Source organism: Mus musculus, chromosome 5, assembly GCF_000001635.26.
Source record: "Mus musculus strain C57BL/6J chromosome 5, GRCm38.p6 C57BL/6J".
Lineage (NCBI taxonomy): Eukaryota > Metazoa > Chordata > Mammalia > Rodentia > Muridae > Mus > Mus musculus.
This window is the reverse complement of record NC_000071.6, coordinates 125275389-125296161: the sequence shown is the minus strand read 5'-3', so window position 1 is coordinate 125296161 and position 20773 is coordinate 125275389. Positions and strand designations below refer to the sequence as shown.

Sequence of the window (20773 nt, the reverse complement as noted above, 5' to 3'; positions counted from 1 at the left end):
GAGCAGGGTGCAGGCCAGGTGTCTCTTTCCTTCAGTCCTTCATGGGGTTATCTCCAGAAACAAAGGCCTCTTCTTACACAATCACAAGGATCGAAATCAGAGAATTTAACATCGCCCTAATAAGAGCCTCTAAGCTGGTGCTGCTGCATAAAATAACAAAACAAACTGTGCTTATAATTTCAGATTAGGGGCCATCTTTGTGGCTGGTGGTGGGGGGAGATCAAAGCAGGAACTCCAGGCAGCTAATCAATCCACTTACAGGAACAGAGTCACACTGAATGCACTCATGCCTATAGCTCAGATGGCTGTCTCCATTCTTATACAGTCCATGAGCCAAACCTAGGGAATAGTGCCGCCCACAGTGGGCTGGCTCTTCCCACATCAATTAGGGGAATCCAGACAATTTCACACAGTGAGAGTCTCTTCACAGGAGATTCTAACTATGTCAAATTGACATTTAAAAACTTACCACCAGACTGTGTGAAAAGATTTTCTGAGAAGAGCTTTTGCTTAGTGTTGGGTCTTAGAAATCTGGGTGTCGGTCAGGTGTGGCAGTGCTTGCATTTAATCCTAGCACTCAAGGCAGAGGCAAGGGAATCCTTGGGAGTCTAAGGCCAGCCTGGTCTACATAGCTATTTCCAGTTCTTTACATAGAGAGACTATAGAACTACATAAGGAAGGGGCAGAGGGAGGGAGGGAGGGGGAGAGAGAGAGAGAGAGAGAGAGAGAGAGAGAGAGAGAGAGAGAGAGAGAGAGAGAGAGAGAGCGCCAATGTCTTATCCTCTTTTTTTTGGTTCATCCCAATTGGTTTCCTCTTGTTTTGCTTTGTTGTTTTGAGTTGGGGGGGGGGGTCTCACTGTGTAGCCTGGCAAAAAAGTATCCTCCTGCCTCAGCCTGCACAGTCCTAGGATTGAAGCCATGAGCCACAGACCGAGTTCTGCCCTGGACTCTCTTTGTTTTGAGGATTGAGCAGACATGTGTGTGTGTTATGGTGTTGACCATGGACAGTGTGGGTCACCCGGGCCTTGTTTCCCATCAGAAGAGTGTTTGAGGCCAGACAGTGGGAGTGAATGGATGAAGAGGAGTCAGGGTGGACAAGGGAGACTGGGAAAGCCGAAGTCTGGGCTGAGGGAGAGGTGGGATCCGGAGGTTCAGGGGCAGGAAGGGACATGACTAAGGCCCTGGCAGGTACAGTGAGACAGGAAGTGGAGAGGGAAGCTGTGGATGGCATCTGTGGATGGCATCGCACTGCAGGGTGACTGCAGGGCCATGGTGGTTGCTCATCCCTCCGCATGCACAGAAAACCATTGCCCAAAGCCTTGGTTTCCACAGTCCTCATCAGCTCTCAAGCCCCTATCAAGAGAACATGGCACATCGTTGTAAGTGTAAGGGAACTCTGTAAACTTCAGATTATCTCAAGTGACTGACACAGCTACTGCAGACATGTGCTGTGCATGTTTTAGCTTGCTTTCTTTCTTTCTTTCTTTCTTCCTTTCTTTCTTTCTTTCTTTTTTTTTGTGTGGTTTTTCGAGACAGGGTTTCTCTGTGTAGCCCTTGCTGTCCTGGAACTCAGTCTGTAGACCCAGGCTAGCCTGGAACTCAGAAATCCGCCTGCCTCTGCCTCCCAAGTGCTGGGATTAAAGGCGTGTGCCACCACTGCCCGGCTGCTACCGTACTGTTATGAATCATAATGGAAATGTCTGCGTTTTCCAGTGGGCTTTTGTGGGCGGTTACGACCCACAGGTTGAGAACCTCCGGCCTAGGGCATGCTGGCCAAACTGTGCTAAACTGTGCTGAGTTCTGGTTTTTAATTTGCCTCATTGGGAGGATGGATTAGTGAGTGGGGAGCCAAGGGAGCAGGCAGAACATTGAGGGACCGCTGAAGTTTCCTCAGCAACAGGTGACTAGTGTCATTGCTGGTCCCTGTGGTTTCTTCTGCAGGGGTGCCCCAGCCTCTGTGCTCAAGGCACAGTTCTCACCCTGCCTCCCCTCTGCAGGTCCATGAAGCTGACCTACAACGAATCAAGGGTGTTTGAAGGCATTCCCACGTATCGCTTCACGGCCCCCGATACTCTGTTTGCCAACGGGTCCGTCTACCCACCCAACGAAGGCTTCTGCCCATGCCGAGAGTCTGGCATTCAGAATGTCAGCACCTGCAGGTTTGGTGAGTGTCCTCTAAGTGTTCTCCACCTCTAGGCTGAGGTGAGAGGGTGGTACCGGGATTTTATCTGCTGCCAGCTTGCTGTCCCATTAATCTCTGGTCTCTGCACCCATGATGATCTCAGTGCTACAGATAGGGAGCTAAAGGTAACTGGAAAAAAGATAACAGCCACCCTGATAAATGTCCCACCGGCACGCGTTATCCACAAGCCGTGTCGCTCCGAAGTCCGAAGGGTCCTGCCCCGAGGTTAAGATTCCATCAGTGGGCACTGCTTCTTGGCCAAGGAGAGGAGCCTGCCCTCATCCTTTCCTGCTTCCGGAGGCACCACATTCCTTGGCTTGTGGTCCCTTCCTTTCTCAACCTAGCATCCAGCTTGAGACTGGGTAGCGCGTTGTGGCCCAAGTTAGCTTCAAACTTGCGCATCCTTCCTGCCTCTGCCTTCAGAGGTATCGGGATAGAAGGCATGTACCCAGACACCAGATCCCCCCAAAACACTCCGTTCTATGACCACCTCCTCCTCCTCTATCCAGCCCATAGCTTTCAGGACCCCAGAGACTGACTGGGTAGAGGCCACTGGGATAACCTGGTCTGTTATCCTGGTGGCTCTAACTTCTTTGCCCACTAGGACGAGGCTGGAAACATTCCCTGTGGCCATTCACCTGCTGGGAGCAAAAGCTAGAGTCCTGCCCTTCACTCAAACTGGCCACGCTCCTATTGTGTCAAACTCTCCTCTTTAGCCAAGTTGGGTGTGAATCTTGGTACTGGCTGTGGCCCCCTGGCACATCTGCTCTGTGTTCTAATCCTGGGCCCTACCCTGCTGCTATTGCTCAAGTCTGCTCCGTGCCTCACCCCTCACCTGGCAGTCAGGCCCAGGCTGCTCTAAGCACCTCCCACACAGTCTTTCTCCTTCCCACCCACCTTCTTCCCGTGTCACTCGGGTGCCCTTGCTCTCTCGCCAGCTCGTATTGCACCAGATGTCAATCAAACTCAAATGAAATGCTTCCTCTGATCCTGATCAGATCCTCCCAGACACTCTCCCTGATCTTCCGTCCCCTCTGGCTCTCCAGCCGCTCTCTGGTACACTCTCTCTTATGCCTTCCTGTTGCCTGCTCATGGCTGTCGATGTTATTTACTGAACCCTCCCCTGCTTGTCTCCTCCTTGGACTGCAAACCCTGTGGCCATGTCCCAGTAGGATATTGGGAGTCAAACTTCTAAGGCCCCTACACAGACGTGGGATCCAGGGCTTGCCTGCGGACAGGAAGTTTCACTCACAACTGCACCTCCGCCTTCCCCTCCTTGTACCAGCAAAAATCCCAGGGCTTGGTTGAACTGGTCCAGCTCTGACCTAGTCATTAGGCTGTGTTAATTGGCCAGGCTGGGTCCCACACACCGCAGGGGCAGCAACAGGCCCACATCACACAGAACTCTGCTGTCAGGAACAGAATTTCAGCTGTGAAAGAGAATCTAAGTGTAGTTGTGTCTGTAGCTTGTTCTTTTGTTTTGTTTTGTTTTGTTTTCCGGAGACAGTGGGTTTAAGTATGCGTGTGCGTGTCGCACACGCGTGGAGGGAGGTATAAACAGGTGCATCGATGGATGGAGACCGGAAGTGAGTGTCTTCCTTCATCACTCTTTGTTTGTTTGTTTGTTTGTTTATTGATGCAGATTTTTCAATCACTAATCCTGGATCTTGGGAGGTCCAGGGATCCACCTGTCTCTGCCTCCCAGTTACAGATGTGGCGCTGCTGGGAACCCGAATTCGGGTCCTCACACTTGCACAGGAGGCTCTTAACTGACTAAACTGTTTTCCCAGCCCCTAAAGCTTGCCCCTTGTAAATCGGGTGAGAACAAGAAAGGGGAAGAGGAACAGGGATTCGAGTGATAGGGAACACGGCCATGTGACCAACAACCCCACAAAGAGGCAACTCTTACCACACCCAACATCTCCCCTTCCTGCTCCTCCTGCCCACTGGCCTGACTTTTGGTCTCTCGGCTCTCTGCCTGGCATTACTGTTTACATAGATGGAGTCACAACTGTTCTTTCTCCCTCGATCCCTGATGCCTCCCATGATGGCTCTCATGATTATATGGTAAATCTGCAAGATAGCGGGTGATAGCCTAGATTGTTGGGTGGTGTTCCATGGTGGGGCTAACTCTGCTTGCCTTACTCCTTCCTGGCTCACGGAGCTTTCTTTTGGCATTTCACCACTACAAGGATGCTTCTAGAACATTCTCGCACCTGCTGTAGGAGGAGTGCACCTGAGTTCGAATTTCTGTGGCATTTTATCTTAAGATAAAGAATACACATAGGTTTCCCTTTCTGGGTCACGAGACTTTCTTGGACTCAGGACTCCCCGTGTTTCCTGTCCTTGTCTTGGGAGCACCTTGGATCTTCCCTGAAGTGGTCCTTAATCACCACGCGGGTAATCCTGAGCAGTTAAGTCTGGATACACGGGCCATAAAGCTATAAATTAATTATACTTATTGCCCGGGTGCGTCTCTCTGAGGGTGTTTGGAAATCAAAAGAAAAGATGAGCCACACCTATTGTTAGAAAGCCACGGGCATGCCACCTGCAGCAGGTCTGTGCTGGCAGCCTTGACATCCTGTTGGAATCTGTGCTTCCAGGTCTGGTTAGGTGGGGGCTTCATCTCCCGGGGATCCATGGCATCCCTCTGAAAGAAATGGGGTTCTCTCTGATCTTTGCTGGTGTCTCCTTTCACAGTATGGTTGGAAGGATGGGTAGGGTTTTCCAAGTAGAAGGCAGCATATCTCAGCGTGACTTTAGAAGGGTCCACAGAGGTGACGTTAGGCCTCAGGGATTGATCAGGTCTCTTTTCTGTTCTGTTGTATCCTTGGTGTTGTGTTTCCATGAGGGCTTGAAGGCCACCCTGAGGATCCTTCGCCTGTCTTTCTGACAGGACCAGGTGTGTCTCTGGAGCCTCGAAGGTGCTAGGGTTCACCTGGACTCTCAGTGATCCGGGTTCTCTGCTGCATCCCTGCCCACGTGCACCTCCTGGCTAGGCCATTTCTCTGCCAAGGCTGTCACAGGTGCAGCACTCTTGTGTCTGACACCTGCACTTGAAGATGCCCATAGCAGCCGGTTCAGGGGTTGGGAGCAAGAGGTAGGGGTTGGGGGCTTCAAGCAGTGGATGTCCTGGAGACCAGACTCGGATGGAACTCAGAGATCCACCTGCCTCTGGCTCCCAATTAAAGAGGTATGCTAGCCTGTCTGGCTTTGGATTTTAAAGAAATGTTTTCTTTTTTTTAAAAGGTTTATTATTTATTTTATTTATGAGTACACCATAGCTGTCTTCAGACATGCCAGAAGAAGGCATCGGATCCCCATTACAGATGGTTGTGAGCCACCATGTGATTGCTGGGAATTGAACTCAGGACCTATGGAAGAGCAGTCAGTGCTCTTAACCACTGAGCCATCTCTCCAGCCCTGTTTGTTGTGTTTTTGAGACAGAGTTTCTTTTTGTAGTCTTAGCTGTCCTGGAACTCACTATGTAGGCCAGGCTGGCCTCAAACTCAGAGATCTCCTTGCCTCTTCCTCCTAGGTGCTGGGATTCAAGGTGTGCACCACCAGACCCAGCTAAAACACAATGCCCCCCCTGTGGATCTGTTGCCCTGGGAGCCTCTTGTGGCCTCCCCAGGGAGACTCAGAACTCGGAACTCCCCAGGCCCTTGTCCTGAGATCTCTGGGTTGAGCCACTTTGGCTGGTTGGTGGTAAAGTCCCACCTCAGGGCCCTGGGTGGGAATATCTCATTGGTGCTGTCCCTTCCATTCCTGTGATGTCAGAGACCCACTCACGTGTACCCCTGAGCTACAATGTCTCCAAAAGCAGTCTGTGTGCCTGGCTTGACATTCAGACTCCGCTTCCACTCCTAAATTCATATGGTGTTAATTTTCCTTTCCACTTTCATCTCCCATGATTCCCTGCTGCACCTCCAGACCTGGAGGGGTGGGGGTGGGGGGTTGAAAATCACGTCCAAGCTCTCACCTCTTGCTACACTCCCACCCGGAATGCCTTTCCCTTGCCGGGTAGCAGCTGCTCTCTCCCTTCCTCCACCCACCCACCCACCCACCCCCAACACTGTAATCGGCCACTCTGGCTCCATCCACCCTTCCCAGGTCCTGTGTGTGCTCAGCTTGGTCCCCAGTGTTAGCATCCCTGCATCCCTGGCACCGAGGCAGGCCAACGTGACGCTCCCGTCTTCTAACGCCTCTCTTCCCCTCCTCCAGGTGCGCCTCTGTTTCTCTCCCACCCCCACTTTTACAACGCCGACCCTGTGTTGTCAGAAGCTGTTCTTGGTCTGAACCCTAACCCAAAGGAGCATTCCTTGTTCCTAGACATCCATCCGGTAAGCTCCGTGTCCTGCTAGTGGCTGGGGCCCATTCCCAGAGATTGCCACTGGCCGCTGGGCACCCGCCCCGCTCCCCCCAATTCCCCAGGACAGAGCGGGTTCCAACTGAGGCAGGGGAGTTCAGTTCCTTCCACAGCGGCTGCTCCTAGAACTTCAAGTCATCAAAGTCTTACTTTACCCCAATTCCAGAGTTCAGTGATATCATTACCTTTTTTATTGGGGCCTATAAAAAGATATAAGATAGTAAATTAATTAAGACCTATCAGCCGGGACGTCTCCTTCACCAGAGACAGATACCCTTGACAGTGTCAAGACACTAAAGACATCATCGTGGGCCAGTGTCTCACAGAGAAATCAGGGGGAGGAATTTGTCCTCTGTTAACTTCTCTCTGCCTCTGGTCACTGTAAGATGTGTCCAGTCCAGGGTTCCTGCCCTACGTGACGCCCTGAAGGCATTCCGTGAAGAACTCTTTTTTGTTTTACTGGGTGGGGATGGAAGCCTGGGTTTTGAACACACAAGGCCCCAGGCTCTGATGCCGAGCTGTGCCTGCAGCTGGCCTTGAACTTGCAAATCCTCCTGCCTCGGCTTCCAGTGTTTCTTCACACCTGGCTCATAGCTGAGGGTTATCGCAGAGGAAGGGTGGGCACATGGGGCACAGTCGTCTGAAGTCTTTCCCAGGTTGTGCCTAGCTCCCCAGCAAGGAACTTGACATAGAGGTGTTTTATATCAGGAAAGCCCCTCAGAATAGGGGGGCCTAGTTGTCGACTGGGGACCTGTCCTGTGAGCCTCTCTCCCTGGGGCAGATCCATGCTTCATCCCAGAGGACGAAGGTGTTTGGTATTATTAACTGTCTATGCAAATGGCACAGTGAGGCCAACACACTAGCTTAGAGAATGGGGCACCCTCACCTCACCCCCCAGAACTTAGGTTCCAAGACCAACACTGGGCACCTACCCTGGACGACTTCTAGGGAGGGTTGCCGGGCCCACCCATGGTATGCGTGGTTATCACATCCATGCCTCTGTCCAAAAGTCATACCAGGTTTCTGGAGGCCTTTGCCCTGGGGGCAGGAGGGATCTGGGCGTCCTGGGCAAAACGTGTCCTGGCCTTCTACTGTGGGTGATTACAATCTGAGAGGTGGCCTCCGGCCTCCCATCAATCTTTCAAGAGTCTCATGATCTGGGCAGGGCTAAAGGCATCAAACGGTGGTCTCTTTTCACCAACCTTTTCCATTCTAGAACTTTCTTCCTGATTTAAATAATACCTGTGAATTCTCCTAGTGATTTTTTGGTTGTTGTTGTTTTTAATTTTATGTATGTGAGTACACTGTCACTCTCTTCAGACACACCAGAAGAGGACATTGGATCCAATTCCAGATGGTTGTAAGCCACCATGTGGTGGCTGGGAATTGAACTCAGCACCTCTGGAAGAGCCGTCAGTGCTCTTAACCGCTGAGCCATCTCTCCAGCGAGATTTTTTTTTAAAAGCATCACATTTTAAAAAGAGAGCTGCAAGCAGGCAGCTCTCTGTGGCTACCTCTGTTAGGGAGCGCCAGGATGCTACATAGTGGGAAACTGGCTCGATTAAACCTACTCACCCTGGACCAGGCCCTTCCTTTGGTTCCCTGGGCTATTAGGAAATGTAAACAGGAGAAAAAAGACATCCTTACTGCGCATGCCCCACACTTGGGAGGCACTGTCTTAGGCAGCTTCGTGAGGGCTGGGAGGATAGCTTAGTAGGTAGGGTGCTCCCCTGCCCTGCACAGAGCCCTGGCTTCCATCCCAGCACCATGTAAAGTTAGGCATAAGCCAGTCCTCAGAAGGTAGAGACAGGAAGATTTGGAGTTCAAGGTCATCCTTGGCTACATAGCAAATTGGAGTCCAACCTGGACCACATGAAATCTGTCCCCAAACGAACATGCAGATGTGGGGGGCGGGGGGTGTCATCCCTCTGGCAACAAGTGTCTAGAGAGGGGATCTTGCGATAGCTGATCCCTTTGGGAGCAGGTATTTCCTGAGGGAGAGCCCAGTGGGTGTGTGGGAAATTTCTAGAAGGGTGGATGCCCCAGCAGGTATTATCTGGTTTAAGTTGGATAAGAAACCCCAGGGCTGGAGCAGGCTGGAGCAGGCTGGAGCAGGCTGGAGCAGGCTGGGAGGCTCCCCACAGGATCTTACATCTCCTCACTGTATTTATGCTCTAGGTCACTGGGATCCCCATGAACTGTTCTGTGAAGATGCAGCTGAGCCTCTACATCAAATCTGTCAAGGGCATCGGGTGAGTGGAGTTGGGACGGGAGCTTCTGAAAGCTTCAGGGGCCAGGAGGTTTCATGCATTGGTGATGCAAGGCACAGGACAGGGCGAGGCCCAAGCGTTGGGATCCAACCACCTCTTTTCCTGGGATTGCATCATTGCTCTGGATGGAGACTCAGACCCAGGCTGCATCCTGACACTACCTCCATCCTCCACGCCCAAGGGCTCTTCTGCCATTAGTCGCATTGGTAATCTTGTCTCCCCCACAGTAGGATGGATTTGCCTGCTTGTATGTCTGTGCACCATGTAAGTGCAAGAGCCGCCGAGGCCGGAAGAGGGCATAGGGACCTGGAGTTAGACGGAGTTGTGAGCCACTGAATGGATGCTGAGACTTGAACCTGGGTCCTGCCAGTGTTCTCAACCACAATTCCCTGGGTTTACTTTATGTTTAGCTTTGTGTAACGTACAGAGTGAGACTGAGAGTCCTCCTGCCCCCATTCCCTGCTTGCCCGGCAGAAACATGGTGGTAGGAGTCCAGCCTTGGGGCTGGAGAGATGTCTTAGCAGTTAAGAGCACTGACGGCTCTTCCAGAGGTCCTGAGTTCAATTCCCAGCAACCACATGGTGGCTCACAACCATCTCTAATGGGATCTGATGCCCTCTTCTGGAGTGTCTGAAAACACTAAAGTGTACTTATGCAAATAAAATAAATAATTCTTTGAACGAAAGGACCCACATGCTGGTCACTCCTCAGCATCGCAGATCACATGCCTGGGAACCACTGAGGAAGAGGTGGACTCTGGGCTTCATGGTGAAAACTAAGTCCGGGAATTGCTGGACTCAGCTAGGCTTCTGTACACACACACACCCTGGGACTCCTGCATGCCAGAAAACACTCTTTCACTGAATTACATCCCAGCCCTCTTCACTTTTTAGGTCTCACTAGATTACCCAGGCTGCCCTTAATCTCTCTGTAGCCCATCATGGCCTTGAACATGCGCCACTTGATCTGACTCATCTGGGCTCTTGAAACCGGAGGCCAAAGTGGGCTGGCCACGGGCTTGAGTTCCTGAGGTCAGCAGCCAAACATTGATTTGCTCCACTGCCTCAAATACTCTTTAGAAATCTTTATAGATTTATGGAGAGGTGTCAGAGACGCAAGCAAATCTTTGTTCTCTGTCCCCGGTGCATTCAGTACTGTCCGCTCCTGGCAGTATCTGTCACGGTAAGGAACCAAAGTCTAGTGCAGCGTTATTGCCACAACTGCAGCTTCTCAGCACGAGATGCCGCCCGCTCACGCCTCACGCCCGGCTCCCGTGGCTGTGATGGGTTGTTTTGTTTTGTTTTTTTCTTTTAATCTTTGTTTCTTGTTGGTGTTGTGAGTTTTGGGATTTTGTTTTGGTTTTTGGAGGGGAAGGTGGTTCATACAGAGGCCAAAAGAGGATGCCATGTGTCCTCTTTTATCCCTCTTCCCTTTCTTCCCTCGCGGCAGGAATTCTCACCGAAGCCCCAGCTAGCTTCTACCTGTCTCAGCCCTGGGGTCACAGGTTCAAAGCCACACACAGCTTTTAGCCTGGGTTCAGGGGTCTCACCTCGGGTTCATTTGCTTGAGCAGCAAATGCTTTCCCCACTGAACCATCCCCAGCACAGTGATAGTTTCTCCTCTAGCTTTTGGGGTGTTAAAGTACTTGCTGGACCTGGGTGTGTGTGGTGCGATCAGGTTCCCCTGTAGATAGTAACAGGGGCAGCCACCCAGGCTTTGGTGGGAGGAGACTCATTATTATTTTATTATTATTGGTATTATTATTATTATTATTATTATTACTACTACTACTACTACTACTACTACTACTATTTGGCTTTTTGAGACAGGGTTTCTCTGTGTTAATAACCTTGGCTGTCCTGGAACTCACTTTGTAGACCAGGTTGACCTCAAACTCACAGAGATCCACCTATCTCTGCCTTCCCAAGAGCTGGGATTAAAGGCATTGTGCCACCACATACACAGATATTATTATTTATTTTTAAAGTTGTATTTATGTATTTTATGAATGAGTGGTCTGTCTGAATGTACACCTGTGAGCCAGAGGAGGGCATCAGATGCCATGATAGATGGTTGTGAGCCACCATGTGGTGGCTAGGAATTGAACTCAGGACCTTTTAACCGTTGAGTTATCTCTCTAGCCCCATTTTTAGTTGTGTTTAGTGTGTGTGTGTGTGTGTGTGTGTGTGTGTGTGTGTGTGTGTGTGTATAGGTGCATGCCACAATGAACATGTGAAGGTTGGGACAACTTTAGGGAGCCTGTTCCACCTTCTGGGTCCCGGGGATGGAACTCAGGTCTTCAGGCTTAGCAGCAAGCACTGTCACCCACTCAGCTGAGCCTTGCCACGCCCCTTAATTAATTTTTTGCATCAGGGTTTCCTGTAGCCCAGGCTAGCCTCAAACTTGGCTAAGGATAGTCAACTGTACGTAGCGTTACAGGCTCCCCTTTATCTTTCTGTCTCATTTTCTTGTGAAGTGGTTTCGACTGAGCGAAGGCCTTTCACATGGTAACCAGTAGCTCTCCCACTGACACCCCAAGCCCCAAACATAGCTCCATTGCGAGGGTCACATCACCCCTGGTCACTCACTTTGTGTCCCATGTTTCCAGGCAAACAGGGAAGATCGAGCCAGTAGTTCTGCCGTTGCTGTGGTTCGAACAGGTGAGTCTATGAAGGTAGAAGGGAGTCTGGGGTCTCTGTATGTTAGCTGAGGCTTTTAGTTCGCTTTGATGCTAATGTTATGTTAACTTCCGGTACCTAAATTTAGCTATTTGTATGTTTAGCCTGCCCATATGTATGTATGTATGGTTATCATGTGAGTGCCCGGTACCCGCAGAAGCCCAGAGAGCATCAGGTCTCCTAGAACTGGAATTACAGATGGTTGTGAGCCGTCAAGTCTGAAACGTGGGCTCTCTTGAAGAGCAGCCAGCGCTCTTAACCACAGAGCCATTTCCAGGTTTTGTTAATGGCCCCTGAGAGGGGGGAGTGGAGATGGAATTCCGCACCAGGCCACCCTGCAGGCATCCTGATCTCGTCGCCCTTCAGGTCCTAAGACTAGATTCTAACCAGCGAAAGAGATGACTGTTAGGCGAGGAGGCTTGGGGCCAGATCCACCTCCCATTAGCCAGTGCCTCATTTCATGGGCGTGCCAACAGCAAGGGCGTCTGGGAAATGTAGTTCTCTTTGGACTTCTAGCCAAAGCGCCCGAGGCTCTCTGTTCTGATTTGGGGCGGGGCACGGCACAGTGGGATGGGTGCCTTGGAGACGCAGCGTGCAGCCCGACCTTTCTTCTGCAGAGCGGAGCAATGGGTGGCAAGCCCCTGAGCACGTTCTACACGCAGCTGGTGCTGATGCCCCAGGTTCTTCACTACGCGCAGTATGTGCTGCTGGGGCTTGGAGGCCTCCTGTTGCTGGTGCCCATCATCTGCCAACTGCGCAGCCAGGTAAGTAGGAGGGGCGGCCACGCCTCGGACTCGGCTCGGGTTTCAGCCGACCTCTGTTTCCTGCAGCTAGCTCTTGTTCTACCTCCTCTCTCGCACCCTGCAGTAACTTTTCTCTACAAGTCCTGGAAGGCCCAGGACCCTCCCAGGTCGGGGCTAGGCTGAGGCTAGGTACCCAGTCATTTGGCCAACAAGTGGGTGCCACTTGGTGCCCGCTCTGGAAAGTGCCTGCCGAAGGTAGAGGTGGGGGGTCAGGGCTGGGCTGGTTAGAGAAGCAAAGGAAAGCCAGGTTAAACCAAACAGAGAAGATAGTTTTTCCCAAGGAAAATGCTCTGGGCTGGAGTTGGGTGTGAGATGGAAGTGGGAGGAGCCACGTGTGGAACCATGAACTTAGATTTTCTAAGTCCAGAGAAAAAAGTGAAAGAAATTAGTTATAAATTTTGCTTGACCCAAATATATCAGCATATGAGGCTGAAGTTTTACATCAGCCATAGAGCACTTGTTTAGCCAGTGTGAGGCCTTGTATTCAGGCCTCAGCGCTGACAGGAAAAAAAAATAATCAAAAATAATGAAAATATTTAAAAAAGAAGAAGAAAAGAAAAGAAGGTCTGGAGAGATAGCTCAGTGATTATGAGCACTTACTGCTTGCAGGGACCCAGGTTCGATTCCCAGCACCTACCTGGTGTTCTGCAACCAACTGTAACCCTTGTTCTGTAACCCTAGTTCTGTAACCCTAGTTCCAGGTGATCTCAAGGCACACACACAGTGCATATACTTGCATGGAGAACACTCATACACATAAACTAATACAGGTGCCTATAATCCCAGCACTCAGGAAGGAAGGAGGCCAGGGGAGAAGGATCCGGTTCAAAATCATCCCTGGTTACATGTAGGGTTTGATCAAGGCCAGCCTAGGATACGTGACATCTTGTCTCCGAAAATCAATTAAACTTCAAAAAAAGAATAGTGTGGGCGACTGGAGAGATGGCTCAGCAGTTAAGAGCACTGGCTGCTCTTCCAGAGGTCCTGAGTTCAAGTCTCAGCAACCACATGGTGGCTCACAACCATCTGTAATGGGATCCGATGCCTGCAGAGCAACAGTGTACTTGTATACATAACATAAATAAATAAATCTTAAAAGACAAGAATAGGGCTGGTGAGATGGCTCAGTGGGTAAGAGCACCCGACTGCTCTTCCAAAGGTCAGGAGTTCAAATCCCAGCAACCACATGGTGGCTCACAACTATCCGTAACGAGATCTGACTCCCTCTTCTGGAGTGTCTGAGGACAGTTACAGTGTACTTACAATAAATAAATAAATAAATAAATAAATAAATAAATAAATCTTTAAAAAAAAACTTTAAAAAGAAAAAGACAAGAATAGTGTGGTTCAGACAGGGGTAGGGGTCACTTCCATAAAGAAAGGATGACTGAGGAATGTAACATCAGGGCATGCAGCCCCTGAAAGCAGGAAGCAAAGGGGTCATGACTAGAACCTTCGTTCCCTTCTGGCCTCAGGAGTACCGGCTCGTGCATGAGATCTTGGGGTTACGACATTGGTCAAGTCCCCTGGGGTGCTTGCTGATAGCTGTAGTTGTGAAGCAGGGAATTTGAGGACAGGACTGTGATCAGCTGTGATTCAAGAGGGCTGCTGTCTGCAAACAGGGGAGCCACTGGCCACCTTTGAACACTCGTACAAGAGCCACTCACAGGGTCCCACCTGAGATGTCCTGGGGCCACAGGCTGGGCTTTCTGTGCGTGCTTGGTGTGTGTGTTGGGGGGGTCTTCCCACCTGCTCTCCTGCAGTCAGCCAGCTGGCTGCCTTTCTTCTTTAAGGCTTGCTTGCTTGCTTGCTTGCTTGCTTGCTTGCTTGCTTGCTTGCTTTGGGAAGAACGGATCCCTGTGGAGTCCCCAGCACCCGGCTTCCCTTTCCAAACACAGGCCCCAAGTCTCTTGTCATCACCAAGGGGTGTCTGGTTGCCTCTGGCTCTCCATGTTGACTGTAGCTATGAGGATCTGGAGGACATCACGGTCTGGGCTTCCGGGCTGGTGTTCCTCCCTGCTGCTGCCCAGTGAGAACTGAGCCAGGCTTTTTCAGTCAACCATTGGAGGAGAGACCCCAAAATAGAAGGCAGGCGTCTCGCTGGGGTCTGGGGGCAAGGTTGTTTGTCCTGCGGGTTTCATCAGAGAGAGGCCAAAGAAGCCTTGTCCTGACAAAGCTAGGCCTCACCTGTGTGTTCCTGTCCTTGAGCATCTGGGGGCGGGGGGGTTAACTGCTTGCTGGTAAAGAACATACTCAGTCATACGCCATTCATAAATCAAGAGTATGTTAATGTTTCCCTCAGATTGACAAATACCATGGACTTGGAGAAGAGGTTAAGAGAGAGATTGTACCCAGTAGGCTCCAGGCCCTAGGTTCAAATCCAGCCCCACCAGACCAGACCAGAGAAATTCAAACACTCAGCAGGCCAGTCCCGCTGTGGCCACCTCCGCCACTCTCTTCCTGTCGGTGACTTTCTGCTTGCCGGACTTCCGGGGCGCTTCGCCCACAGTGCAGGGTGGAACAAGACTCTGCAATCTTGTTCTCTTCTGTCCCTTTGCTTCTGGGGGGACCCAGCGTCACCCCAGTGACACGGCATGCCATATAAACTAGCTTGGTTGTCTTCCAGGAGAAATGCTTTTTGTTTTGGAGTGGTAGTAAAAAGGGCTCCCAGGATAAGGAGGCCATTCAGGCCTACTCTGAGTCCCTGATGTCACCAGCTGCCAAGGGCACGGTGCTGCAAGAAGCCAAGCTATAGGTGCGTACCAGGTAACCCCCCCTCTTCACCCCACCTACTCATAGCCAGTAGACCTACCGTCTCTACCTATAGCATCTTCCTGGATGTTATTCACATGGAGAGCAGTTACCCTCCTGCCTCTCACCCTCCTGCGAGATGGGAATCTTGCCTCGGTTTCTTGGACCCTTTCAGTCATTGACTCTCATTTACAAAGTCCTGTTAGAAGATGACAGTTAGGGCTGGTGAGATGGCTCAGTGGGTAAGAGCACCCGACTGCTCTTCCAAAGGTCCGGAGTTCAAATCCCAGCAACCACATGGTGGCTCACAACCATCCGTAACGAGATCTGACGCTCTCTTCTGGAGTGTCTGAAGACAGCTACAGAGTACTTACATATAATAAATAAATAAATAAATCTTTAAAAAAAAAAAAAGAAGATGACAGTTAGGCCAGTTGCTTCTCAGTGTCCTATCCCCTGCAGGTTGCTAAATACAGGTCCCTGGGCATCCCGGAAAGCCAAGAGACTCTCCTAGCCCAAAAGGTTTGAAAACTTTTTTTTTTTTTGGACTTCAAGGGCATGTAAAAGGACACACTGACTCCAGTTCAGAATAGAGAGACTGAAAATGAAGACGTTTAAACATCAGTTAAGCACCAGCTACATACTCAGTCAGGGCCTGAGGATAGAATTTCATGGTCAAGTACACAGGGTGTGCGACAGACTGCTCAATACAGTCTGAATTTAGATGGAGTCGTGTGTCCGCCCTGTGCTTTGCTGCGATGGGTGGTCCAGGTGGTGAGCCACCGAGTCAGGTATAGCTGGCGTCCTGGTTTACTTAGTAGCCATCTCGCAAGGATCCAGGACCGTACTTCTCCAAGATCTCCAGGTCCTGTAGGGATCAAGGCTCAGGAGAGAGGCTGAGCCCTACAGGGTGTGTCCCTGCCTGGGAAGGGACTGGAAGAGCTGTGGTCCCTGCAATTTGGGGTTAGCAGAGGTGAGTGAGTGTCTCAATAGAAGCTGCTATTTTAGCTTGTGAGCCAACTTGGGTGTGAGCACTTTCTTGGAGGGAGCTGGGGGTGGGGGGTGGAGGCGGGGCTTGGGGGGGCGGGGAGGGGAGGCCACAGCTCAGCTCCTGGAGGCCAGCTGACTATTTGCTGCAATGTCATTTGCTTGAGAAGCAAATAAGGCAGAACTCTGGTGACTGTGTGATTGTCCTGGTGAGTGCCACCTCCCTGGAGGAGGAAGAAGCTCTGCAGCTCAGTGGGTCCCCATATGTCCCTGGAGCTGAGAAAGGGTCCTGCCAGGAAGAGGTGGGGAGATGGTTAGTGTCTGCCAGTCATGGTGATGTTTGGGTATTGCCAGAGTGCGAGGGGACAAATGTAGGCTCCGAGCAGAGGCTCCGCAGTCCCTTTAGCCCAGATGGAGCCCATAGGTACACAGCCATAGCCCTGTCCAGACCCTAATAGAATGAACAAGATTGGGCTTACCTCTTTACTTTCCCAGCTTGGTCTAATCCTCGTTTGGCTTCAAGATTCCCCTGGGTGCCCCCTAGTCCTGGCCATGTGCTAGGGAGGGCAGTGTCCTCTGAGGATCAGCTACAGCACATGGGTCCTTGCATAGGGACCTCACCCTCCCCCCCCCGACCCCCCAGTGCCTGGCTAAGTGAAATTCGGTGGGGCCCCACACTCTGCCATGCACCTGGGTGTGGGGGTGGTCCCTAGAGGCTGCTGCTGATTGCTATAGAATGGAAACAGACGTGCCGCTAGACCAAAGGGTATTATTATATGAATAACGTCCCTCTGGGTGGATGGGCATTTCTGTAAGGCAAGGGGGTTGGGGGTTGGCAGGCAGGGTTGGCTGTCCGGCCAGCTGCTGTGAACACAGTAGCCTTTAAGAAAATGACCTGATCCTCTGCTTCTTTTTGGTCTGTCTCTCATTCTGAATTCTCCTCTGTCAGACACAGTACAGGGAGGAGCCAGGACAGAGGAGGGGAAATCTGCCCACCCGCCCTGGCTGCCCAGAGCCTTGTGGCTTTGTGTGTGTTTTCATGGGAGAGACCAAGCTACAGAGTTAACTCTTGCTTTATTCTCTGGCAACAAGGGCGTTCTGGGCCACTCACGCTGGCTTCGAACTTGTGGACATCCTCCTGCCTCTGTCTCCCGAGTGCGGAGATTCCAAGCATGCACCACTACTGTGCCTTGTGTCCCCTTCCCCATTTTACTTCTGTTTTGGTTTTGGTTTTGTGTTTTGTTGTTTTCGTTTTTTGGGTTTTGGTTTTGGGTTTTTGAGACAGGGTTTCTCTGTGTAGCCCTGGCTGTCCTGGAACTCACTCTATAGACCAGGCTGGCCTCGAACTCAGAAATCTGCCTGCCTCTGCCTCCCAAGTGCTGGGATTAAAGGCGTGCGCCACCACTGTCCGGCCTTTTACTTCTGTTTTTTTGTCTGTCCATTTGTCTGTCTGTCTGTGTGTGGTGAAGCCAGGGCCTTTTGCTTAGTGTAGTCCACCTCTGAGCTTCACCCCAGCACTTCCTGTTTTACTTCTGAGTGAGACTATCTGGAATGCTGGGGTGCTGTGTCGGGGGTGGAGGAGTGGGATGGGGGGTGCTCGTTGGCTTTGATCCAAAGAGAAGACGCCTCCCTGCAGTTTCCTTCCCTGCCACTAGGGGGATCGGTATGGGGGTTGCAGGGCAGGGGTGCCCAGTGTTCTTAAACCCGGCCTTCCATTCATTTTCCTAAGTTGGGAAGTCTTTTCAAGTCAGAGTCTCCCAACTTACCAAGCCATCCTTTCCTGTTCTGCACCCTTTGCCCAACATCCTACTGTCCCTAAGGCCCGAGGCCACCATTACAGCAGTCTGGTGAGAGTGTGTCTCTCTTACCTCTATGAACAAGAGCCAGTTTTAATAGCTGTTCCTGGCCCGTCAGGTGACAGCATTTTAAACATGTGGGCAGACATTTAAGCCATTCCTAGTTTCTTTGTGCGGCGGTGTTATCTACCCACTCCGGACTCTGCCCCCTTCACTGTAACAGGCCAGTCTCCCTGGCCTCAGTTTTCCCATCTCTAAAGGGAGAGGTTGGAACCAAGAGACCTACATGACTGAGGAGTCCCCGTGTCTATAGAGTGGCATCTCTGGGTTCATGGCAGACAGGGCTGGATGTGTCAGGAAGTGGTTTCTGTGCTGGTGGGATGTGCGGTGGGACTAGGGGAGGTAGGCAGGGCAGGGCTAGGTGACAGGCTTGTGACTCAGCTTCCTTTTTTCTCCACAGGGTCCTGAAGACACTATAAGCCCCCCAAACCTGATAGCTTGGTCAGACCAGCCACCCAGTCCCTACACCCCGCTTCTTGAGGACTCTCTCAGCGGACAGCCCACCAGTGCCATGGCCTGAGCCCCCAGATGTCACACCTGTCCGCACGCACGGCACATGGATGCCCACGCATGTGCAAAAACAACTCAGGGACCAGGGACAGACCTGCTGCCAAGTGAGCCTGATGGGCCACAGGTGTGCTCTTCTAAATGGCCTGTGAGCCAGGCTGTGGGAACTCTAGCTGCTGTCAGCCCCTCCTGTAGGAGCTGGCCCTGCCCAGGCTCCTGACTTCCCTCAGGAAGTCTTTCTGTCTTTCTCCATCAGTCTGAAAGCCTTAGTTCCCACAGAGGACGGATCTGTCACTCCTAGGGGCTGGGCATATGTCGGCCTCTTGTGCCAAGGCCAGGCAAGCAGCTCCAGGTCCTGACCAGTTTGCACACACACTCTGGAGCTGTATCTGGCGCTTTTTCTATCGTCTCTGCTATGTCACTGAATTAACCACTGTACGTGGCAGAGGTGGCAGGCCCCTCAGGGTCCTTATTTTTCAGGCATGGGGTCAAAGCTAGAGGTATGGGCCGTCTACACCCCCCCGCCCCCCGGCATCTAGTGTACCTCACCAGAGGGTATTCGGAGGCCCAGCATCCTGCAACCGACCCCTTTTTTCTACTGGAAGAGAAATTTTATCATCTTTTGAAAGGAAGTCATGACTGAAGCAATAAACCTTTTCACTGATTCAACAACACTGGCTTCTGTGACTGTTTTCTGGGCAGGGCTGGGTCTCCAGAATCCAGGCCACATCAGTAGGTGTTCCCATGACTGCCAGCGAGTCTCCTGGTGTGAGGCCAGCACCGGCCACTAGCCATGTTTCCACCTCAAGGCTAATGTGGTATGTGGCTTGGATGCACCAGGACAGGCTAGCTCTGTCCTTTCTCTGTCCCGTGGAACCTTCTGGGCCTTCCAGCAGTCTGTGTCCAAGATCAGAACATCCTTGTGACCCCAAGTGACAAGCCTGCAGCGTCTGGGGGAGGGCTGGAAGGGAGGGTCTAACTTTTGTCCCAAGTTCAAGCAGGGGTTCTACCTGGCATCTCTGAGAGTAAAACCATGTTTTGCCCTTAAGGGACCCACTAGGAACTGGGCAATAGATTTTCACTGTGAACATTAAAAACTACATAGCCGGGCTGGAGAGGTGGCTCAGTGGTTAAGAGCACCGACTGCTCTTCCAAAGGTCCTGAGTTCAATTCCCAGCAACCACGCGATGACTAACAACCATCTAATGGGATCTGATGCCCTCTTCTGGTGTGTTTCTGAAGACAGCTACAGTGTACTCATATAAAATGAATAAATAATTAAAAAAAAAACTACATAGACACTCACTCGGTGGTTGTAATGGTCTTCACCCTTCCCTTTCTTAGAAAAGAATTTGAATTATTGTGTGTGGGTCCATGCCATGGCATAAGTCAGAGGGTGAGCTCTAAGAGTTGGTTCTTTTCTCACCATGTGGGTCCCGGGCATCGAACTCAGGTCCCCAAGTTTGGCAGCAAGCTCCTCTAGCTGCGGAGCCATCTCGCTGGCCTTGCACTTCCTTAATGAGCACTGTTCTCTACCTGCCCTGGAAGCATTGAAAGTTTCCTACCTCATACTATAAACTGCATTATAATCGTGAGACATAAACTTCTATATAAGGCAAACATTTTTAGTCTTGTAAGACGGGGTCTAGCTTTGTAGGCCAAGCTGGGCTGGACCTCATCATCCGCTTGCCTTCTGCTCCTAATGCTGGGGTGACAGGCACACCCTCACCATAGCCAGATTTCTTTTTTTCCAAGACAGGATTTCTCTGTGTATCCTTAGCTGTCTTGGAACTCACTCTGTAGGCCAGGCTGGCCTTGAACTCACAAACCCACCTGCCTCTGCCTCCGCCTCCGCCTCCGCCTCCAAGTGCTGGGATTAAAGGTGTGCACCACTAGGCTCAGATTGTATTATTTCTAGGACTGAGAATAACCAGCCTTTCTGGGCTACCCAGGTTGGTTGTAAACTTCTGGGCTCAAGGAATCCTCTGGTCTTAGCCTTCTGCGTGGCTGGGACCAGAGACCTCTGTACCTGGGTTCCTGTGACTTTCCTGAGCTAGTGTCTGCGCCTGCTTCTACTGCACACAGACAGAGGACAGGGCGACTCAGAGGCAGACATTCCTGCTCCAGAGTCTGGAGGCCCAAGAGGGTTGGGGCAGGCTGGCTGGGGCTCTGGGGACGATCCTCCCCTGCCCTGCAGGTGCCTGTGCCCTACTTGGCTTTTATGGGTGTGTGGAAACTCAACCCTGGCCCGGGGCCTCCCCCCACCTTAATCATTTCTTAGTGTTTCCCCGCAAACAGAGCCCCATGGGATCAGATCAGGTCTTCTTTCACTGGGTCTGAGACTAAACACACTCAGCCAGTAACAGTGAC

General features: G+C 51.4%; 1 protein-coding gene across 7 annotated transcripts in view; it reads left to right on the top strand.

The window, feature by feature from the left end:
* The window catches only part of Scarb1 (scavenger receptor class B, member 1), a 64008-nt gene extending 44933 nt beyond the window's left edge, over nucleotides 1–19075 (top strand). For 3 of the 7 annotated variants that reach the window (XM_030254308.1, XM_017320764.2, XM_030254309.1), the window contains 5 exons: nucleotides 1998–2164; nucleotides 6407–6525; nucleotides 8730–8803; nucleotides 11430–11481; nucleotides 12117–13021. In XM_030254308.1, the coding sequence (XP_030110168.1) occupies nucleotides 1998–2164; nucleotides 6407–6525; nucleotides 8730–8803; nucleotides 11430–11481; nucleotides 12117–12425 (721 nt within the window). In that variant the 3' untranslated portion in view covers nucleotides 12426–13021. Of the gene's footprint in view, nucleotides 1–1997; nucleotides 2165–6406; nucleotides 6526–8729; nucleotides 8804–11429; nucleotides 11482–12116; nucleotides 13022–14928; nucleotides 15058–18296 lie in introns of those variants that run through there. The other 4 variants (NM_001205082.1, XM_030254310.1, NM_016741.2 and 1 more) reach the window with 3 other exon arrangements.
* The last annotated feature ends 1698 nt before the right edge of the window (nucleotides 19076–20773 follow it).